This window comes from Elgaria multicarinata, chromosome 4 (genome assembly GCF_023053635.1).
Source record: "Elgaria multicarinata webbii isolate HBS135686 ecotype San Diego chromosome 4, rElgMul1.1.pri, whole genome shotgun sequence".
NCBI classification, from domain to species: Eukaryota; Metazoa; Chordata; class Lepidosauria; order Squamata; family Anguidae; genus Elgaria; species Elgaria multicarinata.
In genome coordinates this window covers 118371869-118398065 of record NC_086174.1, presented here as the reverse complement: position 1 = coordinate 118398065, position 26197 = coordinate 118371869, and the positions used below count along the sequence as shown (strand labels likewise).

General features: G+C 42.3%; 1 protein-coding gene across 1 annotated transcript in view; it reads right to left on the bottom strand.

The window, feature by feature from the left end:
• LOC134398224 (1-acyl-sn-glycerol-3-phosphate acyltransferase epsilon-like) overlaps positions 1-26197 on the bottom strand; it is a 55267-nt gene that overhangs the window by 5726 nt on the left and 23344 nt on the right. Inside the window, exons 7-8 of the mRNA XM_063125477.1 lie at positions 21724-21814; positions 9336-9497 (exon numbers count right to left, since the gene is read on the bottom strand). Coding sequence (XP_062981547.1) covers positions 9336-9497; positions 21724-21814 — 253 coding nt within the window. The remainder of the gene's footprint in view (positions 1-9335; positions 9498-21723; positions 21815-26197) is intronic.

The window sequence follows — 26197 nt, the reverse complement described above, 5'->3', positions numbered from 1 at the left end:
GCAGTCACACTATGGGCTTTGCGCTTGCGCTGAGCTCTGCTTCGGAAAAGTCTTCTCCAGCTGAGAACCGTTAATCTTTTGGCGGGAACCCTCCCCCCACCGTCCACCGCGCATGTCAGCGCGTGTTCCCGCCTTCCCCTCAGTTCCTTTGTGACCGACTAACGATCTGGTAACCGAGGGGGTACCCCTTCAGTATTTAAGAACACCGAAGAGGGGACGGTGGGAGGGTTGTGTGACTGCACAGATGACCACTCAAAGAACTACAGTTACAGGTAAGCAACCTGCATTTCTTTTTCGTGGTCTCTGTGCATCACACTATGGGCGATTACCAAGCTGAGTACTCACCGGTGGAGGGTCGGTGTCACTGGAGCACTGAAGACAGCACTGCTCTGCCAAAGGAAGAATCCTTCCGAGATCGTGTGTCAACGTTGTAATGTTTGGCGAACGTCAGGGGATGCGACCACGTTGCCGCTTTGCAGACGTCGACCAACGATGTTCCTCTCGCAAAGGCCGTCGATGTGGAGACGCTCCTGGTAGAATGTGCACGAACTTGCTCAGGGAGCTGAAGTTTAGCTAGGCGGTATGCCAGCTTGATAGTATGAACTATCCATGCTGCGAGTCATTGGGTTGAAAGGGCATGACCTTTTTGTTTGCCACCATATGCAATAAAAAGTTTTTGAGTTTTACGAAAAACTTGAGTCCTGTCTTTATAGAAGGCTAACGCTCTTCGTACGTCCAGGCAGTGAAGCCTCTTTTCCAGTTCTGAAGACGGAGACGGAAAAAAGGTAGGTAGTACTATGGTTTGATTTATATGAAAGTCCGTCACTACCTTTGGGAGAAAGGTGATGTCGGGGCGCATGACCGCTTTATCTTTATGAAAAATGGTAAATGGTGAGTCGATACGAAGTGCTGACAGTTCGCATGCTCTTCTCCCTGAAGTTATTGCCACGAGGAAGGCAACTTTCCACGATAATAAATGAAGTGATGTGGTGGCCAAAGGCTCAAAGGGCTTTGTGGTGAGCGCATTTAATACCACTGACAAGCTCCAGTCAGGGGGAATAGGCTTTACAGGGGGCGCCAGGTTGTTGAGGCCACGTAAAAAATTTTTTACTAATGGTGTAGAAAATATAGCTGTATTGTTGACTTCCCCTCTGTGTGATGCTATAGCCGCTAGGTAAACTCGGATGGATGAGTACCGGAGCCCTTTGGTATATAAGTGGTGTAAGTATGCCAGTATATCCGGGATAGAACACGTATTTGGGTTAAAAGAGTGCGCATCTGCAAAGGTGCAGAAGGATTTCCATTTCCTATTATATGATAACTTAGTGGAGTCTTTTATAGACGCTGATATGATAGACAATACACCTGATGTTAGTTCACTGGGAGGTAAGGTAGTCGTTAATTGTGTGTTGGATGGATCCTCCACGCCATGAGTTTCAGTCTCCGAATGTCGGGGTGAAGGATTTGTCCATTGTTGCAAGAGAGTAGATCTGGATCGAGCGGGAGACGGTAAGTATGTCCCTTTGCAATGCGGTTCAGTGGTAGAAACCATGGTTGTCTGGGCCACCAAGGAGCTATTAGGATACAGTTTGTATTGTCTCGTATGATCTTCGCTATCACCTTGTGTAGAATTGGGAATGGAGGAAATATGTAGTACATCTCGTTGGTCCATTCGTGTAGGAATGCATCCCCCATGGACCCGTGTCCGATCCCTGCCCTGGAGCAGAATGTTGTGCAGATAGTGGTTTCTGCTGTGGCGAATAAGTCCGTTTTGGGCTGACCCCAGGTGCGGAAAAGACTGGCAACTATCTTGGGTGACAGTTGCCATTCGTGGTTGAGGAGATTTTTGCGGCTGAGTGAGTCTGCTAGGGTATTTTCTGTCCCTGCGATGTGTATGGCTGTAAGGCGTATTCCTCTGGGTATCGCCCATTTCAGGATACGGAGGGTGAGGTGAACCAGTTTTGGAGATTTGGTTCCTCCCTGTTTGTTTATATGCCATAACACAGCGGTGTTGTCTGTGAGTAGTTGAACGTGTTGATTTATTAGGGCAGGTTCGAATGCCTTGAGGGCTTTCCTGACCGCCTCTAGTTCCAGGTAATTGATGTGGTTGGTGATGTCGTGGTCTAACCATTGTCCCTGAATCTGCAATTCGCCGCAGTGTGCTCCCCATCCCTTCGTTGAAGCGTCTGTGGTCAGAGTGCAGGACGGGGGTGGGTATTGGAAGGGAACGCCTTCCAAGAGATGATGCATGTCCGTCCACCAGCGAAGGGTACAAGTGACTGCGTATGGGATGGTGAGGTGATGACGTCTGGAGTCCCGGTCTTTGTCGTAATGACGTAGGAACCAGAGTTGGAGTGGGCGCATATGAAATCTTGCCCACTGAATAACCATTACAGTCGACGCCATGTAACCCAGTAATCGTTGAATCTTGTGGGCTGTGGTTTGGGGTTGTGTGATCATATCCCCTGCCCTGCGTGCAAGTTCTTCTGCTCGGTCCCGAGGTAAGAACGCCATGCCTGTAATTGAGTCGATTTGGGCTCCTATAAACTTCACTGATTGTGTGGGATGAAGGGTAGATTTGTCGTAGTTGACGCAGAGACCCAGGATCTTTAAGAGGTTTAATGTCTGATTGATGTTTTGATAGAGAAGATCTTTGGAATCTGCTACGACGAGCCAATCGTCGAGGTAAGGGTAGAGTTCGACATCGAGTAGTCTGAGATGTGCGCAGACAACAGCCATACATTTTGTGAAGACACGGGGGGCTGTACTGAGGCCGAATGGTAGGACCCGAAATTGATAGATGTTGTCTCCTATGGCGAATCGTAGGAAGTGGCGGTGGGACTCTGCGATAGAAATATGAAAGTATGCGTCTTTCAAGTCTATGACTGCAAACCATGCATCTTTTCTGAGAAACTGAAGGATGGTATGTATTGTTGTCATTCTGAACTTCCTGGGACGAATGTAGCTGTTCAGATCTCGAAGATCCAATATGGGTCTGAGACCCCCATCCCTCTTCGGTACTGTGAAGTATCTTGAGAAAAAACCCTCGTTTCTCTGAGTTACGATGTGCTCTATAGCTCCCTTGTAGGATAGCATGAGGGTTTCGTGATCTAGGGTGACAGTAGGTGTAGTGACTTTCACAGTACCGATAGGGGTGAGGGTCTCGAACTCGATATGGTAGCCTTGTGCGATTATGTCCAGAACCCAGGAGTCTGAAGTGATGTTGTCCCAAGCGTGTAGAAAGAAGGATAGACGGTCTGCGAATGCATGGTATGCGGTATCGATGTGGTGTAAGTCAAAGACGCCGTTTTGGAAGGCTGTCCGTCTTCTGGTGTGGGCGGAAGCGGCTAGTCTGGGTGTATTGTTTTCGTTGTAGAGGTTGTGATGATGGGAATCTTGAGTTCCTGTCGATAGATGTTTTTTGTTGATAAGGTTGGTATTGACGTGGCCATTTACGTAGTTTTTGGGGGTGGAACTGTTGATTTTGTTGCCCAATTCCCATTTTCTTTGCGTTGTTTCTCGCTTTTTGAACAGTATCCATTTTCTCGTCAGTTGAGGCATTAAAAAGGCCGTCCCCGTCGAATGGTAGTTCCTCTATTCGCGAGCGAGCTTCTGGGGCCATCCCTGCCGATCTGAGCCAAGCGTGGCGTCTAAGTGCTACCGATCCCATCATCAGCTTGGCGTAGCAATCAGTCTGGTGCCGGGTGGCGTTAATTTGTAACTTTGCTAGTCGAGAGGCCTCAGACTGAAAAACGCGTGCTAGCTCTCTATGGTCTTCAGGTAAATAATCACACAGGGATCCAATCTTGTCCCATAAAAAAAGTTGATATCGAGCCATGAGAGCCTGATAGTTTGTTACTCTCATACCCAGAGCGGCTGCAGAGTATGATCTCCTGCCCATGAAATCCAGTCTGCGCCCTTCTTTATCTACAGGGGCTGAGTGCTGTTTATGAGGTCTCGAATGGGAGGATTCGACGATGATTGAGTTGGGGCGTGGGTGTGTGAATAGGAAGTCCACGTCCTTCTTTTGTACTCTGTACATTGATTCCAAACGGCGTGAGGTCGGCGTCATTAGCGAGGGGGAAACCCATGTTTGCTTGATTGCGTGTAGTAGAGTAGGAGCAAAAGGAATCTCCACCGGGGCTGAAGCTTCTGAAAATATAGGTTCAAAAATCAGGTCTTCAATATGATCTTGCTGCTGGTGTACTTCTACTCCAAGAGCTTGTGCCATTCTAAGTATTTGTTCTGCAAACGAGCCCATTTCCTCTGACGGAGATGCGCGTTCCTTGGGTCCCAGATTTTCTTCAGGAGAGGGCAGGGACGGTGCTGCTGTTGATTGAGATGAAGTATCCGAGTCATAGCCCTCCGCCGATTGTGGTGATCTGTTGGGACTCGGCATCGGAACTGTGCTATGAGTCGTGACGTGGGCAGTTGTTGTACGCGTGTCTGGTCGCGCCGAAGTGGTTTCTCGGGGTTGTGGGCGCGTCGAATGTTGAGCGTCTCTTTCCCTGTGAGAGTAGTGTCTATCTGAATGATATTGATAACAGCGTGTCGACTGGGGATGGGAATACTCAGAGTAGCATTCCCAATCTCGGTGTGGAGACTTAGATCTACTACGGTATGCATAATGATGTCTGTTTGGATAATCGTAGTCGTCTCTATAAGAAGCTGGCGATCGATGTCGAGATCTGGGGCGTCCGTGTCTTCCGTAATATTCGCCTCTATAGGAAGCAGGCGATCGATGTCGAGATCTGGAGCGTCCGCGTCCCTCGTATTGCTCGTGTCTGGAGTCACTCGATCCTGGGCGTGGCTAGGTCGAGGAGGCTGCGCTGGTGGAAGGTAGTGCTGAGTTTGGTCGACATCGATGGGGTCTGCTTGTGCCATTGAAATCGCTGGTTGTTGTGTCGGGGTTGGTGGTCCTCTGATCTCACCTTCCGACATTGTGGAGAGAAGTTCAACTGCCGGGGGGTCTGCCGGGTTGGAACTCTCTGTAGTAAGTAGGGGGCGTTCAGCCAAGCCCTTAGTTCTCTTTTTCTTCTTAATACGGGTTTCGGGAGTTGGTTTAATGGTCTTTGCCTTCTTAGTGATCTTTTTGGCTGTGGATACAGCCCTAGATAGAGTTGTTGTCGATGGATCAGGGCGAGCTATTGATGTCGAGGTCGCTGTTGACGTCGATGGTTGTGATGGCATAGATGCCATAGCTCTCGGTTTGTCAATGCGTTGGAGCGTTTGTTTCCAGAGTTCTGCCTTGAGCCTATCAGCTCTGTGCCTCCTTGTTTGCTTCGAAGAGGATTGGCAGTGATGGCACGTTTCGACAATGTGTGACTCGCCAAGGCACAGCACACAAAGTGAGTGGCCGTCCGCTGCAGGGAGCTTGCTAGCACAGCGGACGCATTTACGGAACGGTGCCTTAAGGGCCATACAACTAACTATATAGAAGGGAGGATAGAGAAGAGATGAGGTAATAGAAAGGGAAATTTACTTTTTTTACTTTTTTTTTTTTTTTTGAAAGGGTAAGAACGAGAATGAAGAAGGAATAAGAATAAGAACTAGGAAGGAAAGAACGGTTAGGGTAAAGCTCAGCTACTCAACTGAAGAGTAAAAGACGGAGAAGAACTCTCTGCGAGGCAACAGCTAAGGCGGTCGCAAAGGAACTGAGGGGAAGGCGGGAACACGCGCTGACATGCACGGTGGATGGTGGGGGGAGGGTTCCCGCCAAAAGATTAACGGTTCTCAGCTGGAGAAGACTTTTCCGAAGCAGAGCTCAGCGCAAGCGCAAAGCCCATAGTGTGATGCACAGAGACCACGAAAAAGAACCTGCCTTCCTAGCATGGGCTGAGTCACTTCATACAGCAGCCAAGAGGTGCCAGACATCGTACAAAACCAGGAACTCAGCCAGTGCACGGATAGCTGGTTAACGAGCGGGGGGAAAGGCAATGACATCCAGGGATGGAATACCGGTGGTGGGGCCATGCTCACTGATGTCATCTGGCCTGCTGTGGGTCTGATGGGGGGTGGGATTTACCCCCTACCTTTAAAAGGTTCTGCACCCGTGCTTCAGATACTCTGGTCCCCAATTAGGGACTTAAAGGTCAAAACCTTGGAACTGGGCTCAGAAATGGGCTGGAAGCCAGTGCAGCTGACAAAGCACTGGCATCACATGATCATATCAACCAGCCCCAGATAGTAGCTTAGCAGCTCTATTTCGAAGTAAGTGAAGTTTCCAAGTCATCTTCAAAGATAGCCCCAAGTTGAACACCTTGAATAATCCAACTGAGAGATTAGCAGAGCATGAATTACTGTCACCAGGCTATCTCTAGGCAGATAGGGTCACAGCTGGTATCTCAATCTAAGCTGAGAAAAGGCATTCCTAGCCACCAAGGCCACCTGTGCTTCAAGTGGCAATGATTAATCAGGAGCTCTGCACCTGATCTTTTATGGGGAATTCAATCCCCTCCAGAACAGGTTTTTGTCTAGACTGAGTTTCAGTTCATTGGCCCTTATCCAGTCCATTACCCTGCTCAGGCACCAATTCAGGACATCCACTGCTTCACCTGGGTTAGATGAAGAGGAGATGCAAAGCTAGGTGTCACCTGCATATCAATGACAACTCAACCCACATTGCTGCATAACTTCCCCCAGCAGTTTCATGGAGATATTGAATAGCATGGGGAATAAAACAGAGTCCTGTAGAACCCTGTAATGCAATTGCCATGGAACAAAGCAATAATCTCCCAGCACCACCTTCTCAAAACAGCCATCCAAGTAGGAACAGAACCAATGTAAAACAGTGCTCCCAGCTGAGCCAGACAATCCAGAAAGATACTGTAGTTGATGGTATTGAAAGTCACTGAGTTGTCCATGAGAACCTACAGGGTCACATTCCTTTCTTCCTTTTGGAACAGGTCATCCCACACAGTGATCAAGGAAGTTTCTGTCCCCTAAACTGGGCCTAATGCTAGATTAAAATGGATCGAGAAAATCAGCTTCATCCAAGAATGCCTGGAGTTGATTGGCAACCGTACACTCAAGCACCTTGCCCAGAGAGAGGATGTCAGCAACCGTCCAACAAATGTCTTCTACTCCTGGGCCCATGGGTTTTTTTTTAGGAGCAGCCTGATTACTGTCTCTGTCAAAGAGGCTGGTACCACTCTGTCTCTCAAGGAGGAATGTATAACCTCCCGAACCCAACCTGTTACCTCCTCATTATTGGAAGTAACAAGCCGAGACTGGCAAGGGTCGAGCATACGAATGGTTGGTCGAATTCGTTGACCAAGCACCTTATCTACATCCTTGTGCATCAAAAACTGAAACTCTTCAAAATAGCTGGCTCAGACAGGGCTCTGGATACTTCCGTTAATGGAACTGCCTAACAGTGGAGCCCAAGTCATGCTGGATATGAGCAATTTCATCTTCGAATATCATATACATTTATCACAGCAAGCCACTTAGGGTGTGATCAATTCCCTCTCAGGGTTGGACTGCAATAATCAGTTCACCACCTGAAACAGCTTGCATCTGCTCTGGGCGGCAACACAATGGAGGTGGAAAAGAACTCCTTCCTTGCCACCCTCGCTGCCCAAGAGTAGGCTGGATAATGAGCTCCACCCGTGAAAAGCTGGAAGCTCTTGTTCTGTTCCCAGCTCCAAGCTCAGGAGAAAAGCAGGGGCTACTTATGATTGCCTATGGGGGTAGGAGTGGTTGTAGGTTCCTGAGCTTAACAGACATACAAGAGCATCACAGGAACAGCTGAATTAAATCTTTGTGCCTGGTAGCAAAGGAGTTTATTCTTAGACGTGGGAAAGATGAAGAAGTTCCAATCGCAAGGAAGTATGTAAATGATGCTGAAGGCAAAGTGCCATTTCCGGGTGGATGACAAAGAATGTTTATTTCAAAAGTATGGACAAGATTCGTATGGAAGAAAACTATCGCCTTGTTGCAATAAATGTGACGGCTTGTCATAGTTTGAATATGACCTTGTTCAGACAACACGCTAAGCCACGGTGGTTAAGCATTTTGAGCTAAACGTTATGGCTTAGCGTGTCATTTGAACCCTAACTTAGCCTGTCGAGTGAAACATTCCTAACCATGGTGGCTACATAACCATCGTTTAAACACACTCACTAACCATTTACTGCAAAAAGGTTAGCAGCCTAACCATGGCTTAGCGTGTTGTCTGAACAGGCCCAATGCAGGAAAAGGAAAAAAAGACATTCCAAATATCTAATACAAGCTGCCTTCCCCACCCCCTACAAATAAATATGTACAACGGATTCAGGTTAGTGTACTCATTTTTTTGGTAAAAGTGGAAAATGGAGCTGGGGTTAATTTTCATGGGTAAACGTTTTACCATTGCAAAGGAGTTTGGTCAGGTAAGACTTCCAAAGCCTTACCTTTTCTGCACTAGTTTTTTTCTCTCTCAGCAGCTGCTTTGGTGTCATTTTAAAAACAAAAAGCAATAGACATAGGCTGCTTAGCCTTAGCAAACAACATACCTCTATTTAGTCTAATTTTTAATTTCATGGTGAAGAGTGTACTATATTGTCTAAGCACCATCAAACAGGCATAAGTGACAATAGGCATATGCTGTTGCAATATCAGCATTTTCAACAAATTAAAGGAAGCAAGTAATATCTTTGACTGATTTTATAGTAATAAAAATTTGGTTTGTTTTAATACAACCACCACATTAACTTCACTATGAGAACTAGTCATGTGATTGTTTCAACTTGTTTCTAGATCACAACTGAGTGCGACATCACTAACCTTCAACAACAACATGATGAGAAGCTGTCTAGAGATAAACACACAGCTGATTCATCACACAGAAACATCAGCTCATACAAGCTATGAAGATCAGCCACTGAGCTCGAGTGTAAATGTTTAGTAGTGCGCCTTCAGACGTTGGTCATTAGAAACTGATTTGTGATCCCCAGTGGGATGTCTGTGGACACCTCCCTTGGTGCCTGCCAGGCTCCATGCCCTCCATTAAAACAACGACAACACTTTTGAAGGTTTTTAAAATTAAAAAACAAAACATTAACTGGGAGATCAGCATGTAAGAAAGCAAAGTGCCGGCCTCCAGAGCTGCTCCATTATTCCTAGAATAATGCCCCCTGGAGGCAATTTTAGAAAATAAAAATGGTGGGCGGCTGCAGCCCAAGGCTTTGTTTTGAAGTGTTTTCTCATCTGCCTGGAACTACAAAGGACACAAAGGAGTTCTCTTGCATTTGGCAGGTCAGAATTTATGGCTGCTTGTCTGACTTTGGCTTGGTAGTACGGATATCTGAAAGCTGGGTGGGAAGAGAGTGTTTCTTTATTTAGTATCTACTCACCTTTCATGGATGGTGCCACTTTTCTTTGTCCTTTGTGGTCCAAAGTACCTTCATATGCTACTGTGACATCATAAATTGCATCTAAGTAGTTCTTCATTGAATCAACAGCAACGTATGTAGCCTTCACCCGTGGTGTAAGAACATGCTTTAACACTGCAAGCCCTAAGCAAGAGCAAAGGTTAGAGTGAAATGTTGCACAGAAGAAAGAGAAGAGTCACTATCATAGAAGCCACCATAGTTTTAAACTTATGCATCTATTTCTTATGCATCAACTTATGCTTTTCTGTATTCTGAAGATCACATTAGTGTTTTGAAAAGCCTCTACCTTGAGACACTGTTTCCACATATTTGTCACAGAAGCCCTGAGCAATGAAGGCATATTCTAGGGTACACACAGAGTTTATACAGGATGCAGCCAGGCCTGCTGGACCTCAGTGTCACCCTCAAGAGGCCCACTTATTCATACACAACATACTCAAGACTTCTCTGCACACTAAAGGGGACAATCGGTTGTGGCAAGTGAATCCTGCCTGCTATTACTGATGTTCTCATCAAGCTTCTCATCAAGCTGAGAAGTTTCCAAAGAACCTAAGTATGAAAACTACAAGATTAGATCCTATTTCAAGAATGAAATGTGAAGGAAATTTAGTTGCAATGCTTTAGCAGTGAGACACACTCATCCATAAGAAAGTACATTCTTACAAATTCAGCATTTACTATTCATCCTAAGAGGATAAAATAACAGAATCTTCCCAGCTTTCACAATACCTTAATGTATGTATCCCTCAAGTCCCAAAAGGCTTCTACAATGACCTCTCTCGTATAAATTTTCAGCCTATGGGGAACACAGTAAACTGAAGCCCGCAGCTCAAGACTTCCTCATCTCAAGATTTGCTGCCTTGAACTATTTTCTTGTGTATTTGGTTTACAGAAGCCCTCAACCTTTTGTGATACATTTGGAATTTGAAAGTGTGTTATGAGCACTCTCACAAAATGGCTCTCATGGGGGGTGGGGCTTACCTATTCATAAAATGGCTGCCACGTTGGGTAGGGCTGGTCACAAAACACTCAGCTGCCAGAAGGCAAATGGTGGGACTAACAAAACAAGTGATTTCCCCAAGAGCCTAGTACAAGGCAGAAGTGAGGTCTGAGTTCCAAAGCATAAAACTACTCTTATGAACCTAAATAAAGATAGCGCTAGAGAACACCCCTTCATTTTGCAGCATGAAAGCCTCCCAATTAAATCAATAAAAAAATATTAAGCCATAAAATAAAAATCAGAAAGGGCAAGGGTTCTGGTGGGTGCCAAAAGACCTATATTATGAACACAATGTTGGAGACCTCCGGTTTACATTGTTCGTGTACTTTGGACACTAATTGTTGCTTTACCTACTCTGTCGTGACAGCAGCTGTTTCCACTGACCGACTCAACTGTCTATCTTGAGTCTCAAATCCAGATGGTCCTGCTTATTGGATGGGCTTATGATGGTCCTGTGGTTTCCCCTTCAAGTACCCCCTATCTAAAGGAAGCTGCATACCTTCATGATTTTTACCACACTTGGTTACATTTTGGCTTCCAAGCACAACTATGGTCCCTCTGTTATTCTCGCTCAGATTATTTAAACCATATTAACATGCAGAAAACATGAACATCTCTAAATTCACAGTATGTATGAGAGATTTACTTCTGAGAAGTTCTTATTGTAAGTCTTTAGGCAAAGGATCTTACAACGAATCTCACAACCAGATCATGGGATATCAGAGTTTTTTGGTGAAAGAAGTAAAAATGAGAAAGGCTTTCCTTTATTTTTGGAAATAATCACTGTAAACGACAAAATAGTCCGTTGTTGACAGAATTGTCTTACAAGAACAATATTTTATAAACCAGAAGGTTACTTAGTCTTGCTCTTATTTTGTGTTAGAAAAATATATCTGACGACAGGAGTTTGACTATGCTCCTTTAGAAATGCAGAGCTCAATGGACAAACTATTCTGTTAATTTAAGTGCCGCTGGAGTCAAAGAGGCTTGCATCAGTGGGAATAAAGGAGGATCCAGTCCTCCATTTTCAGAGTACATGTTCCATTTTCTGCACATAATGGAATTAGCTACTCCCATTGAACAACTTTCCTAGCAGCTACTTTTCTTTTTACTGCTACTGCGAAAGTGTTCCTCCATAACTTTTTATAACCAAGGGAAACACTGGTATTAGGTCAATCTTGTCCACTGCAGCAACATTTATTTGTTCAACACAAAACTATGCAAATATTTTGAAGCATAACACTGCATTTAGCATGTGAATTTTGCCTCAAAGTGCCACCGTGTTGTGTTTTCAAGATGTTGTTCCAGTCCATGGGTACTGGATACACTGTTATGACAGCAATTGTTTTTATTACTAAGCATTCAGTTCAACACACCTAATAGTGCTCCAGCTTTCCACAAAATATCACATAAAATAACCCAAACACATAAAGTTGCTAGGAAGATAAATGATTAAGTCAGCCAAGAAAAACATATAGCTCACTAAAAAGAAAAAGAAAAAAAAAAGAATCAGGTTTGCAACTCTGCACATATTTGAATCCCTTGTGCCCTTTAGGATGCATAATGAAGAATGAGAGTTCTGTTCTCAGCAGCAGACTATTCGAAGTGCACTTTAATTTGGCTGCCAGCAAGTACTTTCTAACATTATCTCATTCTCATGGTTTTAGAGCAACCTTCCCAACCTGGTGCTCTCCAGTTGTTTTGGACTACAACTCCTATCATCCCCAGCCACTAGCCAAGCTGGTTACGCTGATAGGAGTTTTACTCCTAAACATCTGAATGTAAGCATATTGTGGAAGGCTGTATTAGAGACTACAGGCTAAACTATATATTACGTTTAAGGCACAGCGTGCAACTATGTCTGTACTTCTCCTTAATTACAGGCATGTGTGGTATGTGTAAATGTCTGTTTTTTGTTTTTTAAAAATATTTTTATTTATTTTCTACACTATATAAACATACAACATTACAATAGTAATAATAATAAAAAAAAGAAAACATCAAACAACTGCTACATACATATTGAATAAATGTTGAGTACATATATGTTGAATAAGTATTACCTATACATTATCATACTACAACATAATCATTCTTAACATAAAAGTGCACCCCCCACCTCGGGATCTATTCCTGAGTCCAAAATCTGATCGTTTCTTCTGCTGGCGGTTTCCCACTTCCCTTAGTAAACACGAATATTAGGAACTGTTTCCAGATTCCTTCAAACTCATTTATTTTAATTACGCCTTTTCTCCACTTAATATTACATGTCAGTTTATCATTAATGGCTATATCCCATACTTCTTTATACCATTCTTCAATAGAATATTCCCCTTGAATCTTCCAGTTCCTAGCTACCATCAATCGTGCTGCAACCAGCAAAACTCGATATCAGCTCTATAGTTTCTTTTCCACACTTTATATCTTCAAATAGTGACAGTAATGCAATCTTTGGTGTTTGTTCTATTTTCATTCCCACTATTTCTTCAATTTCTGAAAACACCATTTTCCATAATCTTTGTACATATTTGCATTGCCACCACATATGTAAATACGTTCCTTTTTCCCCACAACAATTTGCTGAATGCTGATCATTTATCTTATTCAATCTAATCGGGGTTAGGTACCACCTCCACAAAATTTTAAAATAGTTCTCCTTTATTCTCACTGACAAACTTCTCAACACTCTTTGTTTCCTTAGTCCCTCCCATCTCTGTCGCCCTATTTGTACCTTCAAATCTGACTCCCATACCATTTTCTCTGAGTTCTCTCTAAACTCCTTTTCTAACAATATTTTATATATTTCACTCATTAACCCTTTTAAGACTATACTACCTCCTTTACCTTTTTCCTTATTTGCTATTAACTCTTCAAACTTCGTCATCTTTCTGCAAACTCTATTATCTTTAATCCACTTTTTATTCCATTGTTCTAATTGCCCATTCTAACCAAGATAATTTTTTCTCCTTTAACAATTTTTCCATATCTTCTCTTGTTTTTATATCTCTTAACCAATCCTTTAGTTTCATTTTACTTTTCTCTTTTAATATTTTACATAATCTATCCTTCAGATCCTCTGGGAAATTCTTTAACATTATTATCGGTGCTAAGGGAGAGTTGCTTGGAAGCAGCTTCCCTTTAAATTTACTCCAAATTTCCCATTGAGTCCTCAGGAGTGGATTATCTATACTTCCAACCCACTTTCTCCCTCCATCTTTAAAAAAGACATTGTCCAAGCTCATCTCTACATTACTTATAGTTTTTTCTTCCATCCAATGTAAATCTCCTACTCCTATAATTGCTTCTGCAATATGTCTTAATCTATTTGCTGCGTAGTATAATTTTATATTTGGGAGACCCAATCCACCCTTTTTTTGGCTTAGATACCAATTATTTTTATTCACTCTTGCTCTCTTTTCTCCATTACAATATTTATTAATAATATTTTGCCAACTTTTTATCTCAGTTTCTGATATTTTTATTGGTAACATCCTAAACACAAAATTAATTTTAGCTAAAATCTTCATTTTTATTAAAGCTATTCTTCCAAACCAAGATAAATTTAATCTTTTATATTTCTCCAATTTCTCTAATACCTCTTTCTTTAACCTCATTAAATTCTCCTTTTCAAGATTCTCTAATTTTTTTGTAATTTTAATTCCCAAATATTTAATCTCCTCCTTAACTCTCATTTCTATTCCCTTATGTTCCCATTCCTTTTGTTCCTTCTTAGTATAATTAAACAGCATCATCTCTGATTTAGACCAATTTATTCTTAACCCTGTAATTTCTTCAAATTCCCTCAACTGATATTTAATTCTTTCTATTTTTCTTATTGGGTTCTTAATGGTCAATAAGGTGTCATCCGCAAACATATTTAACTTTATTTCCCTTACCTCTCCAATTCCTTCTAACTCTTCATCCTCCCTTAGTGCCTTCGCCAATACTTCCATAACCATTACAAACAGGACCGGCGAGAGCGGACATCCTTGTCTTGTACCTCTGGCTAGTCGTATCTTTTCAGTGAGTCCATCGTTTACCACCACTACAGCTGTATTTTGGGAATATAACTGTTCTATTATATTTTTAAATTTATTTCCAAATCCCAATCTATCTACAATAATCTTTAATGCCTGCCAGCTCACACAATCAAAGGCCTTAAAAATATCCAATGCCATAATTCCTGCCTTGATATTTGATTTTTTTATTACATTTATAACATTTAAAACTCTTCCCACTAGACTATGCATCTGCCTTCCTGCCACAAACCCACATTGATCTTCTCCTATATATTCCGATATAAATTTATTTAACCGTTTAGCCATAATAGATGAGAAAATTTTGGCATCCTGATTTATTAACGAAATAGGTCTGTAAGAATCAGGACTAGTCAGGTCTTTATCTGGTTTTGGAATTAAAATTATCAATGAGTGTTCCCATGATTCAGGTATCTTCTCTCCTAATAATATCATATTATAAAGTTTCAGTAACTTTGGAACTAAAAATTCTTTGAAAACTTTATAATATTCTGGTCCCAAACCATCTGCTCCCGGTGATTTACCAACTTTCAAATTATCAATGATATCTTCAACTTCTCTTTGAGTTATTACTTTCTCCATTAGCTCTTTATATTCTGGTTTTATTCCATTCTTTATAAACCTTCCAATATATTCCTCCACCTTTTCTTGTTGAGTTTCTTTACCCTTATATAGTTCCTGATAAAATTCCTGGAAAATTTTTATTTTATCTTTCATTATGTGACAATAATTCCCTCGATTATCCTTCAATACTTCTATCCCATTCCTCCCTTTTTCTTTTTGTGTGAGTCTGGCAAGCAACCTAGAATTCTTATTACTGTTTTCGAAATATTCCCTTTTCATATATATTAAATTCTTTTGAACCTCCTCTAAATTTAAATTTTCTAATTGTTTCTTCTTAGCTTGTATTTCTACTAATTTATATTTATTTTTACCTTGCCAATATTCTTCCTCCAAATTTCTAATTTCTATCTCTAACTTTTCCTGCTCTGCACGTTGTTGTCTTTTTAAGCTACATGTCTCTCTAATACAAATTCCTCTTACTACAGCCTTCATGGTGTCCCAAACGACTGACCCAGTTGTTCCTCCCTTTTCATTAATTTCCCATGACTCCGACAATTCCTTCTGAATTTTCTCTACCACTTTATTATATTTCAGTATTTTTGTATTCAACTTCCATCTATATGCCTCTTTATAGTTCTTCTTGACTGCAAATTCTAAACTTAACAAGGCATGATCAGTTACTTTTATTACCCCCATTTCCATTTTACAAATCTTCGTTGCAAAATCTTTTGAGACAAATATATAATCTATCCTGGAGTATGTATGATGAACTGGGGAAAAATATGAAAACCCAGGCTTAATCCCATTGAGTAAATGCCAAGAATCTGAATAATCATTTTCTTTTACTAATTTATTCAGTATAGTTATATTATTCCTCTTTTCAACATTAGTGGGATTCGACCTGTCCCATCTATTATCCATGACCATATTAAAGTCCCCAGCTAATATAACATACCCCTCCTTGAATTCCTCTATTTCTTTAAATAACTTTATAAAAAACTCTCTATGTCTCTCATTTGGGGCATACACATTAATTAGCGTATATACCTTTCCTTCAATTTTACCTTTTAACATAAGATATCTGCCACTATCATCCATTTTTGTTTCTTCTAATATAAACCCACTTTTTTTGAGATCAAAGTGGCCACTCCATTTTTTTTTGACGTCCCTAATGACTTTTCATAATAAGCTAATCACTTTAATTTTATCATATTCGCATTCTCGGAGCCTTGGTGTGTTTCTTGCACCATTATAATATCCGATCCTTCTTTATTAAACATTTGTTCTGTTCTCCTCCTTTTCACGACTGCCCCCAAAACTTTAACATTGAGTGTTGATACTTTTATCTTTTTATCCATATTCACCCTTTTGAAGTCTCTTCCGATCCCTTGTGCTCTGCAACTCAAATTTACTTACATAAAAACACAAACTCCATACAAATACCCCCACCCCCTTACCCCAACCCTTTCCCTCCTACCTTCCCTCCCTCCCCACCCCCCCACTCTATTCCCCCCCCCACATCCCCGTGAGTCTAATACTCCAGCCATTAACTTTAAAGGGAGGGGGGGAGGCAGTGCTGCGCCTGGCCGGCAAGATTTCTATGTTTAACATTTCTGTCTACTATTATCTCATAATATGATTAACAGTTCTATTACACCCCAGATGTCCCAGCCTCATTCCCCCCCCACCAGTTCCAGTCCCACTTGCTTCCCCATACAGACCCAGCCTCTTCAGCAACTCTTTACCTTGATGCAGTGAGGTTACTCTGTGTTCCCCCCCTCCGTGTGTAAATCTTAGAAAAACAGGATAACCCCACGAATACAGGATTTTGTTCTTCACTAGTATTTCAGTTATTGGTTTAATACTGCGTCTCCAGTTTAATGTGTGCTGAGAAAGATCATTATAAATTTGCACTGCTTTGCCTTTATACTGCAACTGGGCCATAGATCTCAATTCTTTCATAACTTGCTCTTTTTTATAATAATTACCAAATTTCACCAAAATGTCTCTAGTCCCTTTGTAGTTTTGCCCCCCCCACACGGTGAACTCGATCTATATCTGATCCATCTATTTGTAGGTCAGGCAACAGCTCCTTGAACCAATTCAGGATGATTTCTCTCAGATCTTCTCCTTGTGTTTGCTTTAGCTGTTTTATTCAAATTGATGATCGACGAGATTGATCCTCCAAGGCTATCAGTCTTAATTCATAATCTTTAAATCGAATGTTTGTTGATTTTTCAAAAGCCTCTTGCTTCTTCTGGTTCAAATCAGCTTTTGTCTCCAAATCTTTAATATCTTTTGAGTTTTCCGCCGTCTTATCTGCCAGGATACGCATTTGTTGTCTAAAAACATCCATTTGCTGATCCATTTTTTTAAAAATGACTATATTGTTCTCTGCAATTGCAGCTTTAATTTCCACTAAAGAGGGTGGCTGACTGCCAGTTGCTTTTCCCCCTTCAGCCATGGGTTTTTTTTTTTGGCTCTGTATCTAAAAAAACTGGGTCTGTGTCTTCGTCTTCCTGTTCTCCTTCAGAGACTGAAATTTGGGAGAGGTTATGGTTACTTGGTCACTTTTTCTGTGTATTTAACCTTTTCCACTCTTTCTTAATTCTCCTTTTAATGCTCAACATAGGACACTTCTGGTCAGGGCATAAACCTTTAAGTCCAGCTCCCTTTCTTGGCAGTTTATTTATTAGCTTGTCTTCCGTATGCTAAACACTCTTTCTTCTTCTCGGGGGGGGGGGGGGAATACATCAGATTTCAAAAAAGCATTCACTAGAGGGGACCAAAACTAGCCATACACAGTCCACAAATGCCACACTTCGCCCCCTCACCGAACGCTGCTATTTCTCCACCACCGCTCACCCCCCCTTCTCGCCAGCCGACGATAACTACAACAAACTGCTTTCCTCTTTATGAAGCCGGTATTTCAGTGTTTTCCACTTTGTAATAGAAGATAAGAGGTGAGATTCACTATAAATCAAGTCAGCATCTAACAAAAACAAACCTTCTCTGCTCCAACTGCACCATCAGCAGCCGGCAGCATTTAATTTCGCTTTCCACAGACGCTTATAGAAACATTCCATAAAATCTCACCTTATCTCTTCCAGCTTATTCCAACACCGGCAAGTTAAACAGTTAACATTCATAGTCCTTTTCCATCATTTGATTAGAGATTTATGCCCATTAAAAAGGAGATAATTGTTTTTCCCGGCAAAGCCGGTTAGAGCATCAGAAAAAACTCGCCGACTCCATGGCTGCCAAGCTCCGCCCCCCATGTGTAAACGTCTGTAAAGAATTTTAAACTACAGATGTTATCGCTCTGGCTGCATGTAGAATTTAAATTAGGGATGTGCTCCGCTCCGATTAGGAGCGTAGAAGCAGTAGCGGATTGGCCTGCTCCGCCTTACCCAGAGGCGGAGTAGGAGCGGACCGCGGACCCCCTAGAAGCAAGGCGAAGAGAAGCGACCATTTTTCGGAGCTCCGAGTTCAGGCGGAGCGCTCCGGTCGCCATCTTGAAAACATTTCGCCATAGGATTGCATTGCGGCAAATAATCGCGCATAACTACGTTGTTTTTGAAGCTATCGTTCTGGAAATTCTTGTGCACAGAGAGTCGTGGATGGGGGTCATTTTGAGACCACTCTCACCTCTCTGCGTGCTGTGGTTCACGTGCAATATTTTTTTAAAAATCGGGTCAACCGCGGGGCTCAAACTGCGTTTCGGCTTTTCGCCCATAGGATTGCATTGAGGGAAAGAATCGGGGATAACTGGGGGGGGGTTTAAGCTATCGTTCTGAAAATTCTTGTGCACAGAGAGTCGTGGATGGGGGTCATTTTGAGACCACTCTCAACTTTCTGCATCGTACGGGTCGCGGGCTAGAAGTTTTTTAAAAATAGGGTCAACCGCGGGGCTCCGTTTCGGCTTTTCGCCCATAGGATTGCATTGAGGGAAAGAATCGGGGATAACTGGGGGGGGGTTTAAGCTATCGTTCTGAAAATTCTTGTGCACAGAGAGTCGTGGATGGGGGTCATTTTGAGACCACTCTCAACTTTCTGCATCGTACGGGTCGCGGGCTAGAAGTTTTTTAAAAATCGGCGGGAAAAATACCTTTTTCAAAGGGCTGAGGGGCAGAGTCAGCTCCCGGTCATGATGATCCCAAAGTTGGAGGAGGGCATAGGCAAAACAGGTAACTTGGGATTCTGGGAAACTTCTCTTTCTTCATCTGAACGGGCTTTTCCCCGTGTTTTTTAACACAGTAGCCCCACCAAATGCACAAACACAACCTGAAATCATATACTAAGCCAAGAATAAGAGATAGAAAACACAGCACTGCTCCCCACCCTAACCTTGGTGAACAACTGAATCGATGTGGTGCAAGGGGATGAGCTCCCCTAGGGCATCTCATCGTGGACGTGCCCCCACTCTCTCCTGCACTGGAAGGCCATAGAGCCTTCCAAAGAGAGTAAAACGGTGGAGCAATGCCTATCATGAGTTGAAGTGAATGGTCACTTTTCAGTGGTGGAGCAATGCCTGTTATGAGTTGAAGTGAGCGTTTTACTTCTTCTCAGAGCTGTTGGTGGCTGTCTTGAACTGGCAGCTACTTCCCCCTCCCCCGGGCACGTCCCCCTATTGCTGGTAAAAGACAGATATAGCCTTTTTTTTTTAATTCTTCTTGCTGTTTATTGAGCAACACTGCTGCTTTTAATTCCACCCCTCCTTTGTTTATTGATTGATTTATTCCATTTTCTATGCATTACTGGCTTATCCTTGGCTCCCTTCCTTATGCCCCCAGAAATGCCAGCTGCATGCCTGCCTGCCTTCCCTCCCTCCTCCCCTGCCCACCTCGCAGGGATGTTGTGTGTGGGGTGCCCGATTTTCAAAAATTCGCCAAAAATCAGGGGATGATGGGATTGCCTTGAAACTTGGCGTGTGTGTGTATACGCCCATGAGGTGTCATGGTGCCAAACGTGAGGTTTCTAACTTCAACGGAAAAAAAGTTGTTTACTTTTTTAGCTTTCAATGCAACCCTATGGGGGGGCAAAAACGGAGCTCCGGATCCGGATCCGGAGCTCCGAGCGGAGCGGAGCGGAAGTGGGCGGAGCGGGGGCGGGGCGGAGCGACCCGCTCCGAAAAATGGCGGATCTGCAAGTGAAGCGGAGCGGGGGGTCCGTGCACACCCCTAATTTAAATGTCTAGTGTTGTATTCTTCTACACTTGTGAAAAACTATGAGACAAGGGATCTATAGTCAGCTAAGATTAAAAGGATACTCTAGAACAGAGAGCACATCCGTTTCAGTCTTGAGAGCTGCATGTGATGCTAGCTCAGAGGCCTATATGTGAGAACACACACGCACACACACACACACACGAAGGGATAGAACAAGCTGAACAGGAGGAAGTGGGAAGAGCAATAAGAAACATCAATTGTCCTACATGGAACTGTAATCTTTTTTAGGACGAAGAGCAGCATCAGAGCATATAACAACCTTCACCCCTATCACCTTATTCCATAATCCTGCAGGGGGGAAAACACCTCTAGAGCCACAATGCCTTAATTCCCCTATTCAAGACCAGAGACTTGCTTCTGTCCACAAACCCCTTAGCTCAGCAGCTCTTCATTTCCAAAAGGGCTGCAACTCCCTCAGGCAAGAGCCTTGCAGAAGCCTAAACCATGTATAAGGCTCCCTCTCCCCTGTCAACACCAGATCCATGCATACAACCCACCACCATTACCCACTACCCAGGAAACTCAACACAGCCACCCACCCACCCCTTTCCCCTTGCAGTGGTACCAGAGCTGTGGCTTATGTGTTTCTCTCAGTCCATGAGGAACTTCTCCTCATCCACCATCTTTCCTCCTCTCATAGCAACAAGTACAGAGTCAGTCTTGCCCATTTCTCATGGCAATGTTGCCACTACCACCGCGAGCATACCGTGGCTTCATCGATCTCTCTTGGGACTGTGCACCTCTTGCTACTGGCTGACCTGTAAAACTGCACTCCAATTGGCTAATTTTAGGGAAAGGGAGTGGCAGGATGGTGGTGGTGGGGATGCAGCAGTGGTAGGGGGAACATGGTGTGTGTGTGTGTGTGTGTGTGTGTGTGTGTGTGTGTGTGTGTGTTGGTCCACTTAAGACCTTGGAGGGCCACATGCAGCCTGCATATTTTACACTCCCGAGTCTCAGGAAAATGGAAAGTAAACACTGCTGAAGACCTCTTCCCAGCTACTCTTGAGGGGAAAAGGAGCATGCAGCCCTAAGATTCATGGTGGCTCTTTCCTGTTCAGGCACACGTCTCCCTAAACTATGCTTTACTGTTATGTCAGAACACGGTCTATGTGATGTTAAACAATATGCCCACTGATGTATTCTAAGTTCTTTGTAATAGTTACAAGAACTGATTGTCATTGTGTATTTTTAATAAGATTTTTTCCACTTTGACTTTTATAGCTGTTGATGATTTAGGGAAAATTTCCTGGTCTGGATATTTGCTTATAAATTCAACATTTAAATACCATTTGCAGTAACAATGGAATGGAACTAACGTTCTGTAGCTTTTGCTCCTGGCCAAACCCCACTCTTTTCTAGATAATGACACTTTCTCCCCTTTGAGCTACATTGTGGGACTGAGTTTGTCCAGGGTAGATGACCTCTTTTTCAAGCAATAAATTAATTCTGTCACACTTGCCCTTATATGTCTTTTTATCTTACTTTCCATCCCTTCTGAAATTCTTTGAAGTTCACTTTACCTTCCTTATCAGCATATGACTGACTATCTGCAATGACTTTTGGTTGTTCTGGACTGTAAAGTGCTCCCTCTGGAAAAATCACAAGATACATCTGCAAAATTAAAAAAAAATGTGCAAAGCATTTAAAAAAATTAATCATTGCAACATGCTCTCACATAATGCATGATTAACTATCAACTACAAACAAAACATTGTTTTATATGTGCGTTGGGGGAGAGAATGGCATAAAATAAGATGTTTGTAAAGATATTCAGTTACAATACTCCTCATTTAAGATAAGCAACGTGGATATTTGGGGAATCTGAAGTCCCCTGCCTAGCAATGAAAAGCCACTGAGGAAAGAAGGCAGCAGAAGCAGATAAACTAATAAAAAAACTTCAGTTCAAGAACAAATTGAACTGTTAAGGTGGGAGAACGAAGAGCCAACACAGTTTAGTGAACAAATACCTTCCTTTTACACCCTGTTCAGATTCCTAGCCAATTTCATCTAAACGTATTGCAACTTATAGTGTGATCCTAGACATAAGCACTCAGAAATCCCATTGAGATCAGTGGAACTTTCTTCCATTTAAATGTACACAAGACTGTAGCTTCAAAAAGGTAAATCAGAAAAGGCTAAGAAATGTAAGTTGTCTTCTCAAATGGAAGATATTAACTTACCAACCCTTACAATGCTGTGTATTTGGTCTAAAGCAGGTGTAGGTATTTGCAAGGGAAGAGAATGTGCTATTGTGTGCATGTGTCTCAGATGAAAGGGATGGAAGAGTAAAAATCAGGCCATGGAGTTGAATTCTTCCTGGGCCTGAGGTGCAAAAAAGTAATGCAATTTAGCGCTGGTGGGTGAGCACTGAGTGACAAGGCTCCAAATAATACAGTGTAAGATTGAGCCTCCACAGTACATGTATGAAATTACTGCAATCAATAGCCTCATTTTTCTCCCAGCCCAGCCTGAGTAACACATGAGATTACTTTCTGCCTGTATCAGTTCTCTCACAAAGGTAATTTGTGAAAGAGTACAGACCTCAGTAGCAGTCGTTGCAATAAGGTAATATTCAGCTCATTTACATCCACTGTCTCATCAGAGGTGGGTTATTTGGACAATAAGTGTACCTCAAAACTAGAAACCAAAAGCAACACACACAAAAGTGAAGTTTTATTTTAACATTTCTTCACAATTGTTCTTGCTAGTAAAAAGCACAATGGATGCTTAAATAATTATCTGAATGAAACGCTAGTGTAACCTTGCATTACCTAGAATGTCACTAAGGTTGTTTGGAGCAACAGTTACAAGATTTGGGGCTGTTTAGTTTAGGGAAATGGTGAGTGGGAGAAGACATGATTGAGATGCATAAAATTATGCCTAGTACAAAAAGAGTTCTACTCTGTCATAATAATTCTAGACCCCAGAGTCATCCCATGAGGCTGAATGGCAGGAGATTCAGGACAGATAAAAGGAAGAACTTCTTCATACAGGGCATAGTTAAATTATATGTTTCTTCATCACAAGAAGTAGTGATGGCCAGCAATTTGGAGGGATTTAAAGGGGATTTAGATGAATTCGTGGAGGATAAGGCTATCAATGGCTACTAGTCATGATGGCTACATATTACCTCCAGTACCAGAAGCAGTTGCTGGGGCAACACTAGCAGGAGTGTGCTGCTACACTCATGTCCTGCTTGTGGGTATCCCATGGGCATCTGGTTGGCCACCTTTTCATTCCCTGGCTTTTAAATCCCACTGCCCCACGCCTCAAAATGAGCAACTAGGGTTGCTCATCTTTTTTTAAAAAAACATGTTTTTGATCAGTCTTTCGCACGTGTGCAAATGTGCAGTCTTGTCTGGGCAGTTTCCTTGTCTGTTTCAGCTGTCAAAAAGAGTGGAATGGGGAGTAGGCAACATACAAGGAAATTGACAAGACACGGTATCAGCTAATTTGTGTACAGATGTGAAGGACCAGGGGAGAAATAATAAGGGAAAGTAGTGCAATCCAGTAGTGCAATTCAGAAGCACCGAAAATGGAGTGAATCAGCCAAGCGAGAAAGTGCATCAGAAGAGGGTTGGGTTAATATCACCCCCTTGGCGACGTGATGCTCTCAGTTTTAAGTACTAGACTGATACTTCTCGGAATCTCCCACCTTTTCAACGCTTCCCCGACTTTCCAGGTGCTCCAGAAAGGGGAGATTTTGGGACAGTTACTGTGGTAACTCCCCCCACCCGAGAAGGTGGCTGCATGGGATGGAGTGAATGGGGCCCCGTGGGTGAGTGGGTCTAAGTACTGCTTGTGCTGCCACCCCATTTCTTCCATCTCGTTCTGCCACACTCGAAGGTTTTTTTAATTATTATTTTAAAGGATGGGAATATTTGCACATATTTTGGGATTGTGAATTAAACAGAAGAGAAATCTATACAAATTTAAGGGCTGGGAAGTAAATGGGGGCAAAATTTGAACAAATTTAAGGGCTGGGAAGTAAATGGAGCAGTTACTGGAAGCCTGCAAATTTACCCTTCGTTTACTGACTGTCAAATGATCTCTGGATTTGCATCAAACTGTAGCTTGCTATTATAGCTAAAACTGGCAGCCGATGGTTTAAGCTTATCCTCCAAATCAGGTATAGTTGGTAGACTATGGAAAACTGTAGGATTGCAAGTAAACTGAAGCTTAATCTTGATAAGTGATAGTTGATTGTGATTCTTACAATCCAGATAAAATTTCATTGATTATCACTTGTCCAAGAGATCTATTAATATATATTTTTAAAATGTATTTTTAAAAGCTCTGAATATTGTATGGAATTATTACAATAAAAAGAATGCTATTTCAATATAATGGAAAGAATACACACAGTTGTGTGGCAAACCCAATGGGAGTTGTAGTCCCAAACAACTGGTCTATGTTGGGGTAGGCAATATAAATATTTACTTTGCAATAATGCATTTGCATGTAGAAACAGGGGTTTTGTTAACAGGACTTTTTTTTTATTTGCAAGAGTGCAATGTTTACTGCCCTGACTGCTGGAGAAGGAAAAGTGGAAACCAAGCATCCCATTTCAGTCACTTATTTGTTTAGCACAGTGCTTCTTAACCTTTTTGGTGTCACACCTCCCTTGTGAAAAATCTTATGACCCACGCCTCCCATGTGTTAACTAGGGTGACCATATTTTGGAAACCAAAAAGGAGGACAACATGGTCGCCCCCAAGGGGGCGTGTCCAGCACCAAGGGGGCGGGCCCACCCGAACATAGCCTTGGTTACATATCTGATTTTACAGCACACATTTAAGACAAATCTCTGAAATAAAGAACAAGTGAGAGATTCAATGTATCTGAAATTAACTTCACTCACTCCTACTTTTGTAGGTTTTGCTGTACTTTGAAGCTTTTGCTATACTCTGTGTGTTACATTCTCCTAGGGTGACCATATTTGGGAAACCAAAGAAGAGGACACCTAGTGTGTGTGTGTGGGGAAGCAGCTTTCTGAGTCCTGCAGAAAGTACGTTATTCCCCCGCCACCTTAAAGAACCCGATTGGAGTGGAAGAGGGGAAAGGATTTCATTCTGCACCACCACCATCCACTCCAATTGGGGCCTTTTCTATAATGTCCACGAATGACCCACTTTCCCCTTTAAGACCTCAATTGGAGCTCGGGGTGGGGGAATGATGTGCCTCAAGAAAGCATGTCATTCCCTCCTGCCATGCTAATGGCAGCCTTAAAGGGGAAGGTGTGTCATTCCAGGACATTATTGAAAATTATAGAAAATCCCCCCTGACACCATGGAAAGAACAAAAACCAGGACAAATCCGGGGAAATCCTGACAGTTGGTCACCCTATGTTAACGGCCCAAAAATTTAGGCTTAGGCAGGACGAATTTGCATTTTTTAGTTCTGTCTCTGGACTAAAAAAATGCTTATTCAATGAAATGAACACAAACACAAGCAATGAACAGTTTTGTGGAAATAAAAACTGTATTTAAAGAAAGTATTTCTAATAGCTACACACATAAAAGAAGGATAATTTCAAAATAACTTCAATGTGGTTTGTGCTCAGCAAGAGTAGTTATTCGAGGGACAATGTTAGACAATGCTAGGCGCATATCATCTCTGGCATCCAACCGATTTCTAGCTTTGGTTTTTATGCTGACAGAAGTTGAAAAGCATTTAATAGTTAACAGCATTTAACAATGCTAGGTTTGTTTTCTAAAGGACCCACTGTTGTTTTTAAATGGATACTGATGTTTTTATAGTGTTGTTTTTTATGTCTTTGATGTTTTTTAAATTTTGTATACTTTTTAATGTTTACTGTTTTAACTTTTGTGAAACGCCCAGAGAGCTTCGGCTGTAGGGGCGGTATATAAATGTAATAAATAAATAAATAAAAATCCAGATTCACACAGATAGGTGGTTGGAAATGGAATTAATGATGAAATAGCTTTCTTTGCCAGAACAGGGTGTGCAGCCAATTGAGAGCACCAAAATTCA